Below are 23,132 nucleotides of genomic sequence, written 5' to 3'. Positions count from 1 at the left end.
AATATTGGAGAATTAGCAAAGTGTCAAGACTCAAATTTATAATATACAAAGCAAACAGGCCAAGAACATGAATTGACATTTCAGTGTCTCTCATACATCATAAAGAAGTCTTCCCCCAATCTTCCAGGGCTCCTGGAAAGAGGGAGGGGAAATATAGGTCTGAAAAACTGGAAAGTAAGGAGGCACCATCTTTTAGCTCTTGGGCAGACAGGGAACCAGCCCCCCGTAGGGCCATAAAAACCAAGATACTGCACAAGATTAAAAATCCATCAGTGAACAAGGCTTTACTGACAACTTTCCATACAGTTAAAAAATAAAAATACAGAACACAGTGGACAGTGTCACATATTAAAAAACGAATAAAAGTGGATCTATTCAAATGGTATTAAAATTAATTCGAAACTAAAAATCTTACAATTTTGTTTAAGATATACTGGGCTTCCACCAAAATGATCGGCCTTAAAAACAACTGGGCTGTGACACACACAAAGAAAACATGGAATCTGAAGAGACAGTGTGGGCTAGGCAGTGTCTTTGACTATAACTATCACCATATGTTCTTCTTCTAACTTTCCCAATGTCCTTAGTGCTGACTGGAGGTACTGCTGAGAGAATTCACAGGGAGGGAAAGCGTAAAGCATGCCTGTGCTGTCTCTGCACTTCGCCCCTCCCACAGGTAGGCTGATCACCCCAGCAGCCTGCTTCTGTTTCAAGTAGGAGACCAGATTCCTGAGAAGCCTTCGCTGCAAGCCAGGCTCCACAACAGGAAAGGTCCCCTCAGCCCCTACCCCTGCTTGGGTGGCTTGGGTAGCCAGTAGCACAGCATAACCATTAGGACTGCCTTGTTTGATACGGCGAGTTACTTCATCCAGCTTGGGCTGGTCAAGCCGAAGTCTTTGAGCAATCTTGAGCTGTGTTAACTTCCCACCAGATGAATGGTCTTTTAGGAGCCCATTGATGACACCTAGGTCTCCCTCCAGGATGTGCATAGACGTGGGGAAGCAGCTATTTTTTAACACAAGAAGCCCGTTCCAAGCAAGTTGCAGTGTCTGAGCGAATTCTGATAAGTTCTTTACTTTTTTGGTCTCAGATTTTGGTTCCTCGTGAGTTTTTGATTCCGATTCACCAGTTCGATGATTGCGTTCGCTGTCCCTTTTTTTAGGCTGAGGAAGATCAGAAGTTTCACGATGGGGTTTCTCCTCAGACACATGTCGGTTGTTCTGAAGGGAGTTACTCTGGTCTCTCTCTGTTCCAGACTCTGTAGTGTTGTTCTCTTTGCGAACCCTGTCTGGGCTGCGATCTAAAGCTAGCCCACTGGCCTTTGTCCTGCCTCTGTCCTCGTAAGGTGAATGAGCAGTCCTTCCACGGTCACTGGAAAGGCTCCGGCGTTTCCGCCGTTCTTCCCAAGGCTTGGGCACGCTGCGGTCACTGTCACTACCCCAGCGTTCTCCGCTGCGACTACGCACGGATCGGCTGTAGCTCTCCAAGTTATTTCTGCGTTCAGCATTTTTGGCAGGGCTAGCCCAATCTACCTCTGCAAAGCTCCTGTCTCGGTCTGAGTACAGGAGATGTGGAGGAGTCCTATCTCTCACCCTTAAGTCTTGCTCTAGGCTTCTGTGCCTGCTATATCCATCAGGTAACAGCTCATAGTGCACTGGGAGTGGTGCAGGCTGGTACTGCTGGGGGTATCTTGTCTCTTCAGCTTTGGCAAAATCCACTCTAAGTCTCCTCTCCGGTCCACCCAAGGGGAAGCCCCTCATCTGCGCACAGGCAGCCTGGGCAGCATCCAGGCTTTCATACTGAATATAAGCAAAGCTATCCCCCTTCACATAGTCAATAGTCCTGATGCTACCAAAGCGATCAAACTCCCTAGCAAGAGCAGCCAGGGATGTACTTGGTCCAAGGCCGCCTACCCAGAGTCGAGTAGTAGGGTTGGCTTTACCATAGCCAATTTTGATTGGGTTCCTGCCAACAACCCGGCCAGACATGGCAACCTTTGCCCGATGGGCCATGTCCAAGTTCTGGAACTTGAGGAACGCATAGGCCCCACCTTGGCCTCGAGCAGGGCGCTTGATCACTACCTCCTCAATGATGCCATACTTCTCAAAAGCACGTCTCAGCTCCACCTCTGAGACATTATGATCCAAGTTCCCAATGAACAGGTTCCGGGTGGCTCTCTGGTCATCCTCTGGCATCAGGTCTTCCTCAGCCACTATGGGGTAGCCATAGGGTCGGCCACGCTCATCATACAGCCCATAGTAATCCAGCGCCCTCTCCCGCTCCCGGGAGAGCCCAAGCGCAGCAGCCTCCAAGGCAAAGGCTGCAGCTGCGGCATGAGCATGCCGGGGCCTTGGCTCCCTCAATAAAGGGCTGGCAACAGGCGAGAGCGACCTCTGCTTATACTGGTAAGCGCTGTGGATGGGTGGCAGGTAGCCCAGAGGCTCTGGGGAGGGCACTGGTGGGGGTGTGCGGCTCCTGCGACCCCCACGCAGATACACAGGCTCCACCTTTAGGGGACGATCATACAGAAGAAGCTGCCGGGCCCGGGCGTGTCTGCGGGCATCGCGGGCGTCCCCTGGGTGTCGGAAGTTGACATAGGCGACACGGCCGAGCTCGGGCGTGTGGGAGAGCTTGACACTGATGTCGCCAGCGCCCCCACTCGCGAACCGCTGGAACTGGCGGAAGAGCCCATCCTCCAGCAGCTGGTCAGGCAGCGCTGCACTCAGCCCACTCACCAGCAACGTCTTGTACTCGCAGGAGCCGGGTGGCTCCACCACGAGCCCTGGCGAGCCCCCCAGTGGGGCCAGCAGCAGGGAGGGTGCTGCCCCTGGCGGGGGGGCAGCCAGCAGCAGTGACGGGGCTACCACGGCCCCCGGGAGGGCCTTGGCCTTGGGGGCCCCTAGCGCCCGCGACGACGACGAGGAAGAGGTGGAGGGAGGGGCGGCCTGGCTGCTGCGGGCGCTGGAGGCCGACCCACCTCCCGCCGTGCGGTGGTTGGAGTCGCTGCCCCCGGCCCGCTCGTCACCGCGGTGGCTCCGGGAGCTAGAGGCGCCGCTGCCACCGCCGGGCGGGAGCTTGTCCCGGCTACTGCGGGAGGTGCCCGAGCTCCGGTGCGGGGCCCGCCGGCTGCTGCTTTCCCGTTCTCGCTCCCGGGGCCGCTTGGCGGCGGCGGCTCGGCCTCCCCCCGCCCCGCCCGGGCTGGGGTCCCGCTCGCTGCCCCGCTTCATGGCTCCGGGGCCCGCGACTCAGGAGGCGCCTCCGGCGGCCGCCGCCATCTTGGACAAAAGGGAACGAAGGCGGCTCCGGAGTGCGGCCGCCGCGCCGCGCGGGCCATACGTCATCATTCCGCGCCTCGCCGCATAGTGGCGTCAGGAGTAATGGCGAGCTAGCGCCGAGGCACCCGCCGCCTGACAAGGGACAACCTCCCGCCACCCGCGCGGCCGGAGTCATGTGACGTACAAGGACCAATGGGGTAAGCGACAGTTACATCTTCGCCCCCTGACAGGGGACCAACTGGGAGGGTGCCGGCTTCGAGTGACGGGAGGAACGGGCGGTGGCCCGGCCCCGCACAGCGCCCCTTGCCGCAGGAGCGTAGCGGGCCCTGCTACCCGACCTCGGCCAACAGCGCCAGCCTGCTTTGGGGCGGAGGCCAGGCCCGTTCCTGACGAAAGCGGCGTTGGCTCCGGCAAGCAGCCCCGGGGGGCGCGATGGCCTCGGCCCAGCGCCTGAAGGGAGGCGCTTCGCCCCAGGCCCCCGCGGCCCCGGCCCCCCTGCTGCGCTGGGCAAGGAACACACACCCCTCCCCTTTCCCCTCTTAAACACCCTGCAGCAGGCAGGGCTGGGGTAAAGCTGCATTTACACCTGCAGGCCCAGGTCTAACCCCTCACCCCGCCTGAGACAGCGCTAGAGGCGCAGTCCCTACCCTGCCTGGAGTCCGTGACTCCCAGTGAAGCTTTTGTATGGTCTTGTGTCACAGCAAATCTCTACCACACCTTGAGACCAGCCTGACTGCACCTACACCACAGCTTGGAGGTGTGTATGCCCACAGGGCTAGACAAGCTCAATTTTATGCACTAAAACATCACTACTGCTAGTTTCAGCAGACTAGCTTCAGCTGAACCTGCTCGTGACTTCTACTGAACTACTTTCAACTCAGATTTAGTAGAAAAAGAGTAGATTTCTTTTTACTTTAATAAAAAAATCCCATACAGATTGTGATGTCCTAAACTAAAGCAGAACCAAGAGAAATACAAACTAGGGACATGACACAACAAGGATGTTGAATGAGCATTTCACAGCTGCTCCAACTGTCAGAGCCTTAGGAGCCCACTTAAATAAGTTACAGAAAAGGCTTTATAAGAAACAAAATAAAGAGACTAATGTAGTTTGAATGAGGTGCTAGGATGATGGAGGCCACTACATTGGTCAGAGATCCGTCCGTGAACTGGCTGCCTTTGGTGCATATTTAGGCATCAGTTCATTGATTTTGCGAATATAGTCTGATTTTTCTGCACAGCCCTTGCATGTTTCATCCCAGTCATCTAGGATCTTCTTCAGTTCTTTCACTCTCAGTTTCTTCAGGTCCACAGTGCTCAGGTCAATCTGCTTGTCTAAGGAGAGAGAGAGGGAGGAATATCAGTTATTCAAAATAAGCAACAACAAATTGATAAGAAAGATGTTAATTTTGACAGCTTTTAAGGGCTTGGCTACACTTGCGAGTTACAGCAAAATAAAGGAGCCCCAGGCGCACTAGCTCACTAGCCCATCGACACTGGCAAGACATGTAGGGCGCTCCGACTCTGCGGCTACAGCACAGCTGGTACTCCATCTCGGTGAGTGGAATAACGTTTGCTGTGCCCCCGCTGGAGCGCCATGGCACCAGTGTGAACAAGGTGTTGGTTTATTGTGCTCTGATCAGCCTCCAGAAATGTCCCATAATCCCCTTAAGTCAAGTGGCCGCTCTTGTCATGGTTGTGATATTGGCTGCAGGAATGTGGAAATGCCCTTTCAAAGCTCCGTTGTAGAGAAGCCCGTGAAAAAAAGCAAACATTTACTGTTTGTTTTGAGTGAGAGAGAGAGTCGGGGGTGGGGAGGGGTGTCTGAACTTACAAGACAGTATGCTGACACCACCCCAAAAACTCACTCTCTCTGCCCCACGTACACACAACACACTCCCTGTCACACTCCACCCCCCCCCATTTGAAAAGCACGTTGCAGTCACTTGCATGCTGGGATAGCTGTCCATAATGCACTGCTCCCAATGCCTCTGCAAGTGCCGCAAATGTGGCCACGCCAATGCGCTGTCAGCTGTTTGTGTGGACAGACTGCAGCGCTTTCCCTACTGCGCTCTACGAAGGCGGGTTTAACTCACAGCACTCTACATCTGGAAGTGTAGCCATGCACTTAAAGACACGTGATTGGCTTGTTACCTTCACTGATTGAGTTGCTTGTGTTTAATGTCTTTCACTGGAGAAGGCCTACTCTTGTAGAGATTAAAGAGAATCCCTGCCTCAAAGTGTTTTATAATTTACATGAAAATGAAATGAAATATAAAGACAGACAAAGGAGGGGGAGGGGAAAATGGAAATGAGGTTTAAACACAAGTACAAAGGATATTTTGTAATGAGGCAGGGCAAGAAGGAGAATCGCAATGGAAGACAAACAAGGCTGAATTTTAAGCACAAGGACACATGGAATCAGTGATGAGACTGGCAGTGTCAGACTGATGCAGTCAGAGCAACAGAAAAGGAAAGGTTTTTTTTTTTTTATTTAAAGGCTCTAGAGGCAATTCTGATAACTATAGCCAGGAAGCCTAACTTCAGTTCCAGGCAAATTGTTTGAAACTATAGCAAAAAACAAAATTATCAGACACCAAGATAAACATGGTATGTTGGAGAAGAGTCAACACTCCTTTTATCAAGGGAAATCATGCCTCACCAATCTATGAGAATTAGTTGAGAGGGTCAACAAGCATGTGGACAAGGGCAACCCAGTTGATATAGTGGCCTTTCAGAAAGCCTTTGACAAGGTCCCTCACCAAAGGCTCTTAAGCAGTCATAGGATACGAAGGAAGGGGCTTTCATGGATCAGTAACTGGTTAAAAGACAGGAAATTAAGGATAGGAATAAATAGTCAGTTTTCATAATGGAGAGATGTAAATAGTAGGGTCCCCCATGGATCTGTACTGTGAGGTGTCAAAATTTGCAGATGATACAAAATTACACAAAATAGTTAAGTCCAAAGCTGACTGAAAAGAGCTACTAAACCAGGTGACTGGGCATCAAAACAGCAGATGAAATTCAATGTTGATAAATACAAAGTAATGCACATTGGAAAACAATCCAAACTATACATACCAAATGATGGGGTCTAAATTAGCTGTTACCAGAAAGAGATCTTGGAATCATTGTGAATAATTCCCTCAAAACATCCTCTAAATGCACAGTGGCAGTCAAAAAAAGGTAACAACGTTAGGAATCATTAGAAAGGGATAGATACTAAGACAGAAAATATCATCATGCCACTATGTAAATCCATGGGTATGTCCATACCTTGAATAGTGAGTGCAGTTCTGTTGCCTCATCTCTAAAAAGATGTATTAGAATTGGAAGAGGAGAGCAACAAAAATGATTATGGGTATGGAACAGCTTCCATATCAGGAGAGATTAAAAAGACTGGGACTGTTTTGCTTAGAAAAGAGATGAATGATAGAGGTTTATAAAATCATGAATGGTGTGAAGAAAGTGAACAAAAGTATTTACCTCTTTCACACAACACAAGAATTAGGGTTCACGCAGCAGGTTTAAAAACAAACGTAAGGAAGTACTTGTCTACACAATGCAGTCTAAACCCATGGAACTCTTTACCATGGGATGTTGTGAATGCCAAAAGTGTAACTGGCTTTAAAAAAAGTTAATTAGGTAAGTTCATGGAGGAAAGGTCCATCAATGGCTATTAGACAAGAGGGTTGGGGATACAACCCCATGCTCCAGGGTGTCCCTAACCATCCAACTGCCAGAAGCAGGGACAGGATGACAGGAGATAGATCACTCAAAATTGCCCTGTGCTGTTCATTCCCTCTGAAATATCTGGCACTGGCCACTGTCAGACACAGGATACTGGGCTAGATGGACCATTAGTCTGACCCAGTACGGCCATTCTTATATTCAGCTGCTGAAGTCTGGACCTAGTGAAGGGGAGAGAGTCTGGGACACCAGAAAGGTGGTGGTGGTTTCAAGAGTTCAAATGAGACAGAAACAAGGCATGAATTAGGGTTTTGGCAGTGAGCACAGAAAGAAAAAGGCAGATTTTTATTTTGATCTATTAGAGAGAAACATAAGGTTTAGTGAAAGCCTGGATGTGAGGATTCAAGGGTAATCTCAAGAGCTGCAAACTCTGATGATAAGAGAGGACAGTGGAATTCTGCATCTCGAGAGGTGAAAGGAGAGGTTTTAGGAGGAAAGATAAGAGAAACATGACAAATGGATCTTCTTAGTAAACAGACAAATATCCATGAGAAGACAGAACAAAACAAAGATGTGGCTTGCACAGAAGAGATGGATCTGAGAATCATCAAAATAGAGGTGATGAGAGAGTGGATAGGAATACTCAGAGAACAAGCACAGAAAAATAGAGCCCAAGGACAGACACCTAGAAACTAAAAAGAGATATTTCTGAAGGAGTGGCCACCAAGGTAGAGATCACTTAGGAGAGGACAATCATGGAGGGCTGCGAGACCGACCATTAATTAGGCTTGGCAAGGAAGACCTCATTAATGGACTGTCATGAGCAGTTTCAGTGGAGCAGAACTGGAAGCCAGACTTTTAGGGAACCAAGGAGGGACCATTTAAAAATGAAAGAGTCTCTTGTAAATGTCTTTGATAGGGTTTGGTAATAAGAAGCCCAATTGTATGAGAAGAGTTAGGCATCCAAGAAAGAGATTCTCAGAAGCCAGCAACCTGAGCAGGAAGCTGCCTAAGATGGCCAAGAGCAAAATGAAGAGTGTGCTCTAAGCACCTCCTGGATTGGGCCCTGTAGGCAAGAGGTGGGGGCTACCTTGTTTGAAAATTCTGGCAGGGTTTAGGCATGACCTAAGGCTCCATGTAACTTGATAGCTGTAGGGCAGTATCAGGACTTGCGCAGGGTTAGGCAGCAGCTGAGCATTGGTTTCATGAATGTCAGTGATGCTTAAATGTTGGACCTAGGCACCTATACAGGTAGTTAGGCAACCTTTAAGAGTCTAGCTGCAAGGCTTTGGGCTAATCCTGGGCATAAGCAATGCTGTACACTATACAAACCCATGTCTGTGCAGGAACCCTCAGAGTTGGATCAGTGCCAGACAGCAACTTTCACCTAATCACCCTATGAGGAGCCTCCAGGAACATTTAGTACACATACTTGTGCTACTGCCTGACCATTCAAACATCTCTGACAGGGGTCAGCTCAAGTTATCTATCATAATACTCTGCTGATCTTGCTGAAGAATTTAAGAGCAAGTAGCTTCACCTCATTAGCTTTCAAAAGAAAGCCACTTAAGCCTGTTTTAGATTAGAAGCCGATCCATACAAGGGATTGGGTGCAAGTACATTACCTATCAGAACAAATATCCATACTGCAGAAAAATCCAATCATTTAACCCGATAGCTAACGTCTCCCCAAACTTACCATATTTTAGCTCACAGATCTGGCTGTCTTTCTTCTTCAGTTTCTCACAGACTTTTTCCACAGGGATGTGGTGACTCAGAGGTTTTGATACCTCATTAACCATTTTAGTGGCTGCATCGCTGGTGGCTCCAATGTAATAGCACTAGAGTGGTAAAAAGGAAAAGTATGAAGCGTCTAGTGATGCTGAGGGAAAAGAATCCTTTCAGAAGAATTCAGCTGATTTTCCTGGTTGCTTCCTCCCTCCTCTGTGCCAGAGACACTGAGCTTTCTGCCATACAAATCTCACAGTCTTGCCATGATTTTATCTCAGAATTTGTTTTATCCAGAGGAAAGGACAATACTACTGGCAGAGTCTCTGAAACCATCTGCTTTGGTTTGGATTTCTAGAGCAAGCAAAGTGAAGGGGGAACAGGAACCACAGCCCCACTTTCACTCTACCTCCTGGAAGCACCTCAGCTCCAGGGGAAGATTTATTTTCACTCATAAGGAACAGAAAGAACATGCCACCAAGAAATGGCTTATTTGGCCTTTTGTCATATGTATTTTTGACAGACTAAGTTGCATAGTTTTGCAATTTCACATTCACTGGTACAGAATATTTCTCCATGAGTCCTATTAGAGCCATGAGAAAAGCTGATTTCTCATTATATTGAGGCTGGTTGTCCTAGTTCCTCCGAGTGACATTTTATCTGAACTGGCCCGAAGGCAGAGTTTTCTCAGTTCAAGGACAACTTGTCTGAAGTACAGTATGTCCCTAAGTATGTCTGACAAAGTCACTCCTAGTTCTCTTCAAAGATAGGGGAAGTCCTTTCTACTCGGGTCACTTAATTGTGAAAGCATTTTGAACTGCTTTCAATTAGCACTTCCTTTTGGGTTAATTTCCTTTGCCCATTTTTCAGTTCAAGGGTTGATAAGCATTATTATTTAAACAGTTTGTATGGCAATCTAGATGCATCATGTAATGCTCAAGGGGTACAGTAGAAAGTAAAATTTTGTAAGAATCCTAGAATATCAGGGTTGGAAGGGACCTCAGGAGGTCATCTAGTCCAACCCCCTGCTCAAAGCAGGCCCAATCCCCAACTAAATCATCCCAGCCAGGGCTTTGTCAAGCCTGACCTTAAAAACTTCTAAGGGAAGGAGATTCCACCACCTCCCTAGGTAACGCATTCCAGTGTTTCATAGAATCATAGACTATCAGAGTTGGAAGGGACCTCAGGAGGTCATCTAGTCCAACCCCCTGCTCAAAGCAGGACCAATCCCCAATTTTTGACCCAAATGGCCACCTCAAGGATTGAACTCACAACCCTGGGTTTAGCAGGCCAGTGCTTAAACCACTGAGCTATCCCTCCCCGCACTGCCCTCCTAGTGAAAAAGTTTCACCACCCTCCTAAGGAAAAAGTTTTTCCTAATATCCAACCTAAACCTCCCCCACTGCAACTTGAGACCATTACTCCTCATTCTGTCATCTGGTACCACTGAGAACAGTCTAGATCCATCCTCTTTGGAACCCCCTTTCAGGTAGTTGAAAGCAGCTATCAAATCCCCCCCCTCATTCTTCTCTTCTGCAGACTAAACAATCCCAGTGCCCTCAGCCTCTCCTCATAAGTCATGTGTTCCAGCCCCCTAATCATTTTTGTTGCCCTCTGCTGGACGTTTTCCAATTTTTCCACATCCTTCTTGTAGCATGGGGCCCAAAACTGGACAAAGTACTCCAGATGAGGCCTCACCAATGTCGAATAGAGGGGAACAATCACGTCCCTAGATCTGCTGGCAATTCCCCTACTTATACATCTCAAAATGCTGTTAAGCCTTCTTGGCAACAAGGGCAGACTGTTGACTCATATCCAGCTTCTCGTCCACTGTAACCCCAACATCCTGTTCTGCAGAACTGCTGCCTAGCCATTCAGTCCCTAGTCTGTAGCGGTGCATGGGATTCTTCCGTCCTAAGTGCAGGACTCTGCACTTGTCCTTGTTGAACATCATCAGATTTCTTTTGGCCCAATCCTTTAATTTGTCTAGGTCCCTCTGTATTCTATCCCTACCCTCCAGCGTATCTACCTCTCCTCCCAGTTTAGTGTCATCTGCAAACTTGCTGAGGGTGCAATCCACACCATCCTCCAGATCATTAATGAAAAACTCTCTCACTGCAGTTCAGTTACAGGCAGAAATGAGGTTAAGCAATAGGAAAACTGGTACTGATTTATTTTTTATCAATTTATTTTTATGGTGGAGAGGGACTGCACTCCTCCTCAAATCTTCCCTATATAGGCCTATGCTGTATACACAACCATTCAGTGAGAGACTCCCAGTTTCTATCTACCTCCCAGGTGTTTTATGAATTATTCTGCAAAAGAGATGGTGATGGATCATTGTTACTTACCAGTCGGTTCTCTTTGCCTTTTGCTTCTTTGCAGGATTTCAAGAGTTCTTTTTCAACACTAGCTGGTGTGAACTCAACATCCTTGTCATTTAGACTCTGGTAGAACCTTCCCAGGAATGTAACACAAACTAATGGGGAAAAAAGATGGAAAAATTTGTTACATTTGCACTAATCTGGAAGTAGCACTTGGGGAAAACTCCTGTACAAAAACAAGAGAATGAAGGGGTTTGTGAATGAGGTTAGGACGCTGCATTAGTGACCAAGAACCTATCCCCTTGAAGCTACACACATGACAATTACATCATAGAATATCTTTTAGAGCATGAATGAGGACAGGTGACTCAAATATCATTCATATACTTATACACCTCACCCACCTTGTCTCGCTAATACTTAGAACAGAAACAGATCCACTGAGATCCCATCAATGGCACTCATACTGTACTGGAAGAGCAGAACAGATTCAGCTGGGGCAGTGGTTCTCAACCTATTTACCATTGTGGACCGCATCCAATACTACCTCTATGGCGCTGCAGATGTCACATGGGATGCAGCTCTGTGCTGACTGGGCCATAGGTACCAATTGAGAACCACTGAGCCGAGGGAATACAGTGCAGATTTGCTAGCAGCAAACAATAGTGCTCCCTCTATAAGTGGTGGGTGGGAAGAGCCAACTTAATGGCCAGGCTTTCTTATCCTTCCCTCCCAAAACAATAACTCAATGTCAATCCAAGGACTTTAAATATGCAACGCTATTCTGAAAATAACAGACTTTAAATATGGCACTGTCGACTCCCTGTTAATGGTCTCTCAGTGACTACAGATCAAGTCCACTCAGTTTACAAAAGGAAAAAATGCTTTCTTTAAGAGTATCAGCTTTGGAAACTCAACCTTGACCTCAACATCACTAGTATGAAAAATTCTGTGGGCCAAATGAGACCCTCAGCAGCACTCTTGCAATCCTGTTACTTTCAATGATGAGACAAGCTGTCAAACACTGACCCTATCTCTGGTGGAAAAAATGGCACAGGTTAGGCCTTCCATACATTTTACTGATATCTGGAGAAGGAATCAACCAATTTCTATGGCCTTCAGCAACTTTTCACTCAATTTTAAAGTTAAGGGAGGGCATAAGGAGTTGAAAAATACAGGATCACCTATTTGAGCCGCACACGACCAAGAAGAAGTTTGCACTTCAAATATGTAACACTGGCAGAAAGCATAACCTGAAGTAAATAGGTAGCTGAACTTTTTCTACATGCACAGCGTCTTTTTTGGCCATTTCACGTTACTTCTCCCACATAGTGCTGTCCGCTGTTCTTGTGCTGTGGTCTGGTATTTGGATTCCAGGTGCTGCAGGGAATGATAGTGGTGACTGACTTACTCTTGAACCCAAGTTCCAGCGTGGTGTTACAGGGCACTGGAGATGCCATCTTTCAGATGAGGTGAAAAAATTAATCCCTGATTAAAGAGACTATGGCATTTTTTGCAGCAGTAGTGGTGCAAAATTCCAGAACTGCAGGGAAATTCCAAATTGGATAACTACATCTTTAAAGTTCCCCTTAAAGTTTCATCTGCAGAATCTCTTCACTTAAGAACTGCTGCGTAACTCTTCTGTGCTGTTAAGTAATTCAAACCTAAGAGGCTGATGCATTTCAGTGGTGCACCATGGAGGAGTGGGCCAATGGGAGCTCGACGTGTGAGGGAAGCACCAGGAGCACCCAATGGGGTGGCGGATGGGGTGTGTGTGTTGTCAAGGAACGGGGTGCAGTTTGTATTATTAGCTGAACACTGGCACCCTTTAGCATAAAAGGTACAATATATATTACCTGAACCAGAGTATAATGGTGACCAGTCCTATATGATTTCTATTGTGTTAGTCACCATGGTATCATTTATGCTATGTAAGGAGACAAAGTTTTTTAAAATTACGTTTCACTTATGGGGTCAGGCTTGCAATTTACAAATACACTTGAAAACAGTCAAGATTCACTTTCTCCTTTACTGACCTGCCAACATTCAGGTTCAGAATTCACTTCCTTACCTATGAAAGTTCTTCCATATCAGAAAACCTTTAATCAGAATATTCCTCACGCTCCCTACTTTGCTTTATTTGGAGATTATCAGCTATTACAGAGAAAACACCCTAAACCTAGGATAGAACAGAGAAGCGAAGAACTGAGTATTAAATGGATCTTTAATGAAGGTGAACTGTGAAATGAGAGAAATTCAAAAAACCAAGGGGGTAGAGTACTAAAATATCAGTCTTAGAGACAGATTTTTAAAGGTATTTAGACACTTGAAGACAGTCATCAAAATAGCTTCAAATATTTGGACCCTGGTCTCAGAATTGCTCTTCTCAACTGGGTGCATGTAAGAGAGAGTTGCAGTCCTGGCTGATATCACTATGAGGGCCTCCACAGATCTTTGCAAAATCAGGACTCCCTCTTCCTGATATAAACAAGCAAAAGTTTTGGTTAGGTGTTTTAAAACAGGCGGATGGAGACAACAGAAAGCTGCTATGAAGGACAAAGCTTAATTTTTGCTTTGTAGCTCAGTTATGTCTACAGGTGTGTCTGGTTAGTAATTAAAGATCTCAGAGAAGTTTCCCCTTTAGATGTGCTATCTCTTGCCATACCTCCCCTGCATTATTCCTCCTCAGGGCATAGGACCATTCAAACATTTTCTTCAGCCCTTCTCCCCACTTTATAGCAAGCCAGTTACCTACCCCTACCTCACACACGATAACTTCACAGACAAGCCAGACCATGCGCCCCCAGTGACGGGGAACCGAGCTAGGCAGGAGACACTCCAGTTCCAACAGACAGTGACAAGAGGCAGCTTCCCATCGCCTTCCTGGGCTGCTCTTCACTAAGGCCTTTTCCCTCGGAGACTGCCCAGCACCTCAGGGAGCCCCCGGGCAGCTCCCCTCCCGCTCAGGCACACCTCTCCCCCTCCAGGTAGCCCCTCAAGAAACCCCTTCCAGCCCAGGAGACCCCAGGCAGCTCAAGGAGCCCTCCCCCACCAGGAGCCCCACTCCTCCCAGCCCCGCGCAGCGGCCGGCAGCCCCCAGCCCACCGAGCCTCCGGTGAAAAGCAGCCCCACGAGGCCAGGGACTCTCCCGAGCCAGCCCCGGCGCAGTCCCTCGCCCCAGGCAGGGACACCCGCCAGCCCCTCGCTCACCCTCGCAGTCTCCCTCCCGCAGGGCCCGGCTGCCGCCCGGGAGCAAGATCAGGGCCAGCGCCGCCCAGAGCCCGTTGGCCACCCACATCTTGCCACGGCGCTCCCGGCTTCCTCAGGCGCACACGCCGCTCTGCGAGACCCCGTCGCACCCGGTTCCTTGACAACATGCACCGCCCATCCCCCACCCCATTGGATGTTCCTGGCGCTTCCCTCACACTTCGAGCTCCCATTCGCCCACCCATCCATAGGCCTACACGCTCTCTTTCCCGATTGGTCGGTCGGCAGCCGAGACGGGAGAGTTGGCGGCCGCAGATTGGACGAGGGGCACGGAACGGCTTCAGCCGCCGGTGTCCAGGAAACGGAACAACCGCCAGGAAACGCCATCTTTGTGCGGAGCATGATCGCATAATGGAATTCGTGCAGCCGCCATCTTTGTGCGGGGCAAGTCCCTCATGTGAAGAGCTGGAACTCACAAGGAGGTAGAGAGCAGGGGCTGGCGCTTTGCTCTGGGTCTCAGGCACGTCCCCGCTCCCAGGGATACTTCGTGCGGGGCCGGGACCCCCGCCGTTGGCAGGAATCGTCCTGAAGCCAAAAGGGGCTGAGGCTAATAGGGGCCTGGGTAGCACCCTGCGGCGGCGGAGGTGGGTGCTGGAGCCAAAGGGCCTTTGGCCACCCTGGGGCCCAGGCTGGCTGCCTGACCTGGCACCAAGCACCACAGCCCAGGCTGGCTGCGTGACAACTCGGCTAGTGCTGTGGACCAGGCTGGCTCCCTAGCCCCAGCTGCCCTGGATTCATGGGCTCACCCCGTGCCATGCTTCACATTCTTTTCAACAAGCAAAGCTTTCACGTGAGGTTGGCTCTTGCAGTGATTGGGGATAGAAGGGACCAAGGGGACCCCAAAGACTTGGTACACGGACTAGATCTCAGCGGGTCAACATGGCAGCGTGGCCTACGATCATGATTTTTAGAAGAAAGCTGTTAAAGTCACAGAACCTGACTAGGGGAAAAAGAAAAGGAGTACTTGTGGCACCTTAGAGACTAACCAATTTATTTGAGCATGAGCTTTCGTGAGCCACAGCTCACTTCATCAGATGTGTACCGTGGAAACTGCAGCAGACTTTATATACACACAGAGAATATGAAACAATACCTCCTCCCACCCCACTGTCCTGCTGGTAATAGCTTATCTAAAGTGACCAACAGGTGGGCCATTTCCAGCACAAATCCAGGTTTTCTCACCCTCCACCCCCCCACACAAATTCACTCTCCTGCTGGTGCTAGCCCATCCAAAGTGACAACTCTTTACATAATCAAGTCGGGCTATTTCCTGCATAGATCCAGGTTTTCTCACTTCCCCCCCACCCCCATACACACACAAACTCACTCTCCTGCTGGTAATAGCTCATCTAAACTGACCACTCTCCAAGTTTAAATCCAAGTTAAACCAGAATATCTGGGGGGAGGGGGGGTAGGAAAAAACAAGAGGAAACTATAATGACTTAAAGAAAAGGAGTACTTGTGGCACCTTAGAGACTAACCAATTTATTTGAGCATGAGCTTTCGTGAGCTACAGCTCACTTCATCAGATGTTTACCGTGGAAACTGCAGCAGACTTTATATACACACAGAGAATATGAAACAATACCTCCTCCCACCCCACTGTCCTGCTGGTAATAGCTTATCTAAAGTGATCAACAGGTGGGCCATTTCCAGCACAAATCCAGGTTTTCTCACCCTCCACCCCCCACACAAATTCACTCTCCTGGAGAGTGAATTTGTGTGGGGGGTGGAGGGTGAGAAAACCTGGACAGGAGAGTGAATTTGTGTGGGGGGTGGAGGGTGAGAAAACCTGGACAGGAGAGTGAATTTGTGTGGGGGGTGGAGGGTGAGAAAACCTGGATTTGTGCTGGAAATGGCCCACCTGTTGATCACTTTAGATAAGCTATTACCAGCAGGACAGTGGGGTGGGAGGAGGTATTGTTTCATATTCTCTGTGTGTATATAAAGTCTGCTGCAGTTTCCACGGTAAACATCTGATGAAGTGAGCTGTAGCTCACGAAAGCTCATGCTCAAATAAATTGGTTAGTCTCTAAGGTGCCACAAGTACTCCTTTTCTTTTTGCGAATACAGACTAACACGGCTGTTCCTCTGAAACCTGTTATAATGACTTAGCCACTCCCAGTCTCTATTTAAGCCTACATTAATAGTATCCAATTTGCAAATGAATTCCAATTCAGCAGTTTCTCGCTGGAGTCTGGATTTGAAGTTTTTTTGTTTTAAGATAGCAACCTTCATGTCTGTGATTGCGTGACCAGAGAGATTGAAGTGTTCTCCGACTGGTTTATGAATGTTAGAATTCTTGACATCTGATTTGTGTCCATTTATTCTTTTACGTAGAGACTGTCCAGTTTGACCAATGTACATGGCAGAGGGGCATTGCTGGCACATGATGGCATATATCACATTGGTGGATGTGCAGGTGAACGAGCCTCTGATAGTGTGGCTGATGTTATTAGGCCCTGTGATGGTGTCCCCTGAATAGATATGTGGGCACAATTGGCAACGGGCTTTGTTGCAAGGATAAGTTCCTGGGTTAGTGGTTCTGTTGTGTGGTATGTGGTTGTTGGTGAGTATTTGCTTCAGGTTGCGGGGCTGTCTGTAGGCAAGGACTGGCCTGTCTCCCAAGACTTGTGAGAGTGTTGGGTCATCCTTTAGGATAGGTTGTAGATCCTTAATAATGCGTTGGAGGGGTTTTAGTTGGGGGCTGAAGGTGACCGCTAGTGGCGTTCTGTTATTTTCTTTGTTAGGCCTGTCCTGTAGTAGGTAACTTCTGGGAACTCTTCTGGCTCTATCAATCTGTTTCTTTACTTCTGCAGGTGGGTATTGTAGTTGTAAGAAAGCTTGACAGAGATCTTGTAGGTGTTTGTCTCTGTCTGAGGGGTTGTCTCGGGGCCTCTCCTTCTGCCCCTCCACCCCCACGAACATGATACAGTTCTGTGGTGACCTAGAATCCTATTTTCGACGTCTCCGTCTCAAGGAATATTTCCAAAATACCTCTGAACAACATACTAATCCACAGAGACCTCCCTGCCAACACTACAGAAAGAGGGATTCTAGATGGACTCCTCCTGAAGGTCGAAACAGCAGACTGGACTTCTACATAGAGTGCTTCCGCCGACGTGCACGGGCTGAAATTGTGGAAAAGCAGCATCACTTGCCCCATAACCTCAGCCATGCGGAACGCAATGCCATCCACAGCCTCAGAAACAACTCTGACATCATAATCAAAAAGGCTGACAAAGGAGGTGCTGTTGTCATCATGAATAGGTCGGAATATGAACAAGAGGCTGCTCGGCAGCTCTCCAACACGAGTTTCTACAAGCCATTACCCTATGATCCCACTGAGAGTTACCAAAAGCAACTACAGCATTTGCTCAAGAAACTTCCTGAAAAAGCACGAGATCAAATCCGCACAGACACACCCCTGGAACCCCGACCTGGGATATTCTATCTACTACCCAAGATCCATAAACCTGGAAATCCTGGGCGCCCCATCATCTCAGGCATTGGCACCCTGACAGCAGGATTGTCTGGCTATGTAGACTCCCTCCTCAGGCCCTACGCTACCAGCACTCCCAGCTACCTTCGAGACACCACTGACTTCCTGAGGAAACTTCAATCCATCGGTGATCTTCCTGATAACACCATCCTGGCTACTATGGATGTAGAAGCCCTCTACACCAACATTCCACACAAAGATGGACTACAGGCCGTCAGGAACACTATCCCCGATAATGTCACGGCTAACCTGGTGGCTGAACTTTGTGACTTTGTCCTTACCCATAACTATTTCACATTTGGGGACAATGTATACCTTCAGATCAGCGGCACTGCTATGGGTACCCACATGGCCCCACAGTATGCCAACATTTTTATGGCTGATTTAGAACAACGCTTCCTCAGCTCTCGTCCCCTAAAGCCCCTACTCTACTTGCGCTATATTGATGACATCTTCATCATCTGGACCCATGGAAAAGAAGCCCTTGAGGAATTCCACCATGATTTCAACAATTTCCATCCCACCACCAACCTCAGCCTGGTCCAGTCCATACAAGAGATCCACTTCCTGGACACTACAGTGCTAATAAACAATGGCCACATAAACACCACCCTATACCGGAAACCTACTGACCGCTATTCCTACCTCCATGCCTCCAGCTTTCACCCTGACCACACCACACGATCCATCGTCTACAGCCAAGCTCTGCGATACAACCGCATTTGCTCCAACCCCTCAGACAGAGACAAACACCTACAAGATCTCTGTCAAGCTTTCTTACAACTACAATACCCACCTGCAGAAGTAAAGAAACAGATTGATAGAGCCAGAAGAGTTCCCAGAAGTTACCTACTACAGGACAGGCCTAACAAAGAAAATAACAGAACGCCACTAGCGGTCACCTTCAGCCCCCAACTAAAACCCCTCCAACGCATTATTAAGGATCTACAACCTATCCTAAAGGATGACCCAACACTCTCACAAGTCTTGGGAGACAGGCCAGTCCTTGCCTACAGACAGCCCCGCAACCTGAAGCAAATACTCACCAACAACCACATACCACACAACAGAACCACTAACCCAGGAACTTATCCTTGCAACAAAGCCCGTTGCCAATTGTGCCCACATATCTATTCAGGGGACACCATCACAGGGCCTAATAACATCAGCCACACTATCAGAGGCTCGTTCACCTGCACATCCACCAATGTGATATATGCCATCATGTGCCAGCAATGCCCCTCTGCCATGTACATTGGTCAAACTGGACAGTCTCTACGTAAAAGAATAAATGGACACAAATCAGATGTCAAGAATTCTAACATTCATAAACCAGTCGGAGAACACTTCAATCTCTCTGGTCACGCAATCACAGACATGAAGGTTGCTATCTTAAAACAAAAAAACTTCAAATCCAGACTCCAGCGAGAAACTGCTGAATTGGAATTCATTTGCAAATTGGATACTATTAATTTAGGCTTAAATAGAGACTGGGAGTGGCTAAGTCATTATAGTTTCCTCTTGTTTTTTCCTACCCCCCCTCCCCCCAGATATTCTGGTTTAACTTGGATTTAAACTTGGAGAGTGGTCAGTTTAGATGAGCTATTACCAGCAGGAGAGTGAGTTTGTGTGTGTATGGGGGTGGGGGGGAAGTGAGAAAACCTGGATCTATGCAGGAAATAGCCCGACTTGATTATGTAAAGAGTTGTCACTTTGGATGGGCTAGCACCAGCAGGAGAGTGAATTTGTGTGGGGGGGTGGAGGGTGAGAAAACCTGGATTTGTGCTGGAAATGGCCCACCTGTTGGTCACTTTAGATAAGCTATTACCAGCAGGACAGTGGGGTGGGAGGAGGTATTGTTTCATATTCTCTGTGTGTATATAAAGTCTGCTGCAGTTTCCACGGTACACATCTGATGAAGTGAGCTGTGGCTCACGAAAGCTCATGCTCAAATAAATTGGTTAGTCTCTAAGGTGCCACAAGTACTCCTTTTCTTTTTGCGAATACAGACTAACACGGCTGTTCCTCTGAAACCTGACTAGGGGAAGCAGCCAGGAAAAAGAAGAGGAGAGTTTGTGCCACTCTTCAGAAAGCCCAGGCACTAGATATGCACAAGGACAAAGAATAGAGAGCAAGGCTTCTAACCCCACATGCTCAAAAATTGTCAGTGTTCAAAATCATAAGATTGAAATTTTTATCATAAAAATGAGATTCTTTTAAAATAGTAATAACTGTTGTGTGTTTTTAGTTGCCATTTGTTTTTGAGACACTGGGAGGTCACCATTTCAGACTTTCCTTTGCCACCGTAAAGTGGAACTTACTTAAAAAAAGAAAGCTGAGATTTCCATATAATTATATGAATCCAGGAGTTAAGCCTTCAAGAAAAACACCAAATATTGAGAGAATTGAGATAAAATTGCCAGAATTGGCAAATGCTCCATTTTCTAGTTTAGCTGTATTGCCTTCCACAGGATTTTGGAGTTGGATGAGAAGATTCAGCACAAATATTTACTCAAAGGAAAAAAATGTTGCTTAATAGCCTGTAAACCAATGACCTCAAGTTAAGGCTGCAAAATGGTTTCCATTCTAATTTCATTTTGGCCATTTAAAACTTTCGTTTGCTGTGTTGGTGTAGCTATGTCAGCCCCAGGATATTATAGAAACACAAAGTGGGTGAGGTAATATCTGTTAGTGGACCCACTTCTTTTGGTGCAAGCTTTCAAGCTTGCACAAACTTTTTAAAACTGTCTACTGACTCTAAGGGCATGGCTACACTTGCAGATGTAGAACGCTTTGAGTTAAATCAGCCTTCAGAGAGCGCAGTGGGGAAAGCGCTGCAGTCTGTCCACACTGATAGCTGCAAGCGCGCTGGCGTGGCCACATATGCAGCACTTGCAGCGGAACTGGGAACGGTGCATTATGGGCAGCTATCCCACAGAGCACCTCTTCCCATTCTGGCACTGTGGCTTGTGGGAAGGGGGCGAGGGGTGTGGGGCATTGTGGGTCCTGTCCCAACGCCCCATGATGCATCGGTTCGCATCCCAGCAATCCCTGTCCACATTTGGTGCCATCTTTCAACATTTTTTGTACTGTGCACTCTGTCTTCCCTTTCGGTCTGTGGGAATGGAGCCCGAACTGCTGAGGAATATGCTGACGAGTCTTGCCAGCACATCACATTTGGCAGTCGGGTTACTCCTTAAGATCCAAACTGACAATGAGGACTCCGACGATGATATTGAGTCGTGTAACGCATACGACACTAGGTTGCTTGTGGCATTCATGGACATGCTCACCACAGTGGAACGCCACTTTTGAGCTCGGGAAACAAGCACTGAGTGGTGGGATCACATTGTCATGGAAGTCTGGAATGACAAGCAGTGGCTGCAGAATTTTCAGATGAGAAAAGCCACTTTCATGGGACTGTATAATGAGCTCACACTCACCCTGTGGAGCAAGGACATGAGATTGAGAGCTGCCCTCACAGTGGAGAAGCAGGTGGCTATTGCAATCTGGAAGCTGGCAGCTCCAGACAGCTACCGATCGGTTGCGAACCAGTTTGGAGTGGGAAAGTTGACCGTTGGAATCATGTTGATGCAAGTTTGCAGGGCCATTAATCACCTCCTGCTCAAAAGAACCGTGACTCTAGGTAATGTGCATGACATTGTGGCTGGCTTTGCGCAAATGGGTTTTCCTAACTGTGGAGGGGTGATAGATGGGACACATATTCCAATTCTGGTATCAGCCAACCTAGCCTCAGAGTATGTTAATCGGAAGGGGTATTTCTCTATGGTTCTCCAGGCACTTGTGGATCACCGTGGGCATTTCATTGACATTAACGCAGGCTGGCCCAGAAAGGTGCATGACGCATGCATCTTTCGGAAGACTGGCCTGTTCAGGAACCTGCAAGCCTGGATCAAGTCCACTTGGCGCTCCGTGATACTTATCAGTGGAGCTCCATGCATTTGTCCCAGCGCTCCTCATTCTGCTGGTGGATCCTCCTTTCACTCTCCCTCCACTCCTGCACTTTTAGATTCTCATTAAGGGACTGCTGCATTACTTTATGCAGCATGTCTTCTTTGCTTCTACATGGCCTCTTCCTAATTCTTTGGAGTCTTTCGGCTGGTGATAACACGGACGGCTGAGATCTCAAGGTTGCATCTGTAAAGGCAAAATGCAACACTTAACAGACGCAGCATTGTTCCAACCAGTCAAAGCAATGATTCCCCTGTACTTAATGGCAAGCACAGTCTACACAATAGCATAATTTGCCCGTCCCAAAGTGAGTGCACATAACCCACAGGAGCCCCAAAATGGTGAGTAAGCACAGGGTCAAGGGGGACTGATTGTTTCATGGCTGTACTGCCCTCTGGGTTTCTGTGCCTTGGGGAGAGCCAACAGCTGCAAGGGGCCCCTATACTGAACACTTGCCCCACATTTTCCACAGGAGTTCATCCTGGAAGATATCTTGCTGCTGAGGGTGACCTGGGAAGCAAGTGAGGGTCTTCTACTAAAATGAGGCTTCCGCCCTGGCCCATATGCAGCTTGCCTATGTGCAGCAATGGTCTCCCCAACCCTCATGGCACAGTGTCGCGGACACGTTAGCCTGACTGGGACAAGGACGTCAGGTGCTCTCCCAAGAAACCTGCTCAACCACATTGCCCAAGTTCTGGATGAGACCTTTGAAAAGATCACTGAGGCCGATTACTGCGATGTGAGAGAGCACATCAACGCCCTATTCCGCATCTAGGCATGCATGCAGCCCTAACCCTCCTCGCCCCAAGAGCCCGCACCGAATAACTTCCTTCCCAAAATAAAAGCCGCTTACTGGGGACCTCCTCTGGTGTTTGTCCTTCCCCAAGCACCAGCCGCCGCGACTGGCTACCTTCCTCCTGGCTTGAGAACAGCTCCTGGTTGCATGCATCTAGGGATTCTGGGGTGTCTTCCGCCTCCTCAGCACCCTCACTCCCACTTTCCTCCTCCTCCTCCTCCCCCTGCCTTGTTGAAGTGGGCTCTGAAATGTTCATGGTGATACCAGTCAGCTCTGTGTTCTTAGGGAACCAGGGCACAGTATCTAGCCTGTCTGACTCATGAAAGATACCCTCCCACAAGCCTCTGCTTAAACCAAAACCCATCAGAGAAAAGACTTGCAGAGAGCAATGAAGGGCAGATGGGAGACTCACCTAGACCCCTACTGACAAGGGTGACAAGTCAGACATCTCCATTAGCATACAGAATGGAAAACAGAGACAAGTCCCCTAGCCTCATCTGTATGAAAGATGACACAGGGAGACATCTCGATTTGCATACAGAATGGAGAACAGAGAACCGCACTGAACTCTGGGACCA

At 48.2% G+C, this 23,132-nt stretch overlaps 2 protein-coding genes across 2 annotated transcripts; both read right to left on the bottom strand.

Moving 5' to 3' along the window:
- Window positions 1-258: 258 nt before the first annotated feature.
- On the bottom strand, window positions 259-3,327 carry RBM15B (RNA binding motif protein 15B). Its single transcript, XM_048858135.2, has one exon. It carries the CDS (start codon window positions 3,225-3,227, stop codon window positions 522-524), a length of 2,706 nt encoding a protein of 901 aa, XP_048714092.1. The 5' UTR covers window positions 3,228-3,327; the 3' UTR covers window positions 259-521.
- Window positions 3,328-4,173: 846 nt separating this feature from the next.
- MANF (mesencephalic astrocyte derived neurotrophic factor) lies at window positions 4,174-14,427 on the bottom strand. Its single transcript, XM_048858138.2, is given in 5 exon segments — window positions 4,174-4,610; window positions 8,665-8,806; window positions 11,045-11,172; window positions 14,228-14,324; window positions 14,326-14,427. Coding segments are annotated over 5 exon segments (621 nt in total). The 5' UTR covers window positions 14,395-14,427; the 3' UTR covers window positions 4,174-4,425.
- Between the last annotated feature and the right edge of the window lie 8,705 nt (window positions 14,428-23,132).

Source organism: Caretta caretta, chromosome 7 (assembly GCF_965140235.1).
Source record: "Caretta caretta isolate rCarCar2 chromosome 7, rCarCar1.hap1, whole genome shotgun sequence".
Classification (NCBI taxonomy): Eukaryota; Metazoa; Chordata; order Testudines; family Cheloniidae; genus Caretta; species Caretta caretta.
This window is presented reverse-complemented; position numbering and strand designations above follow the sequence as displayed.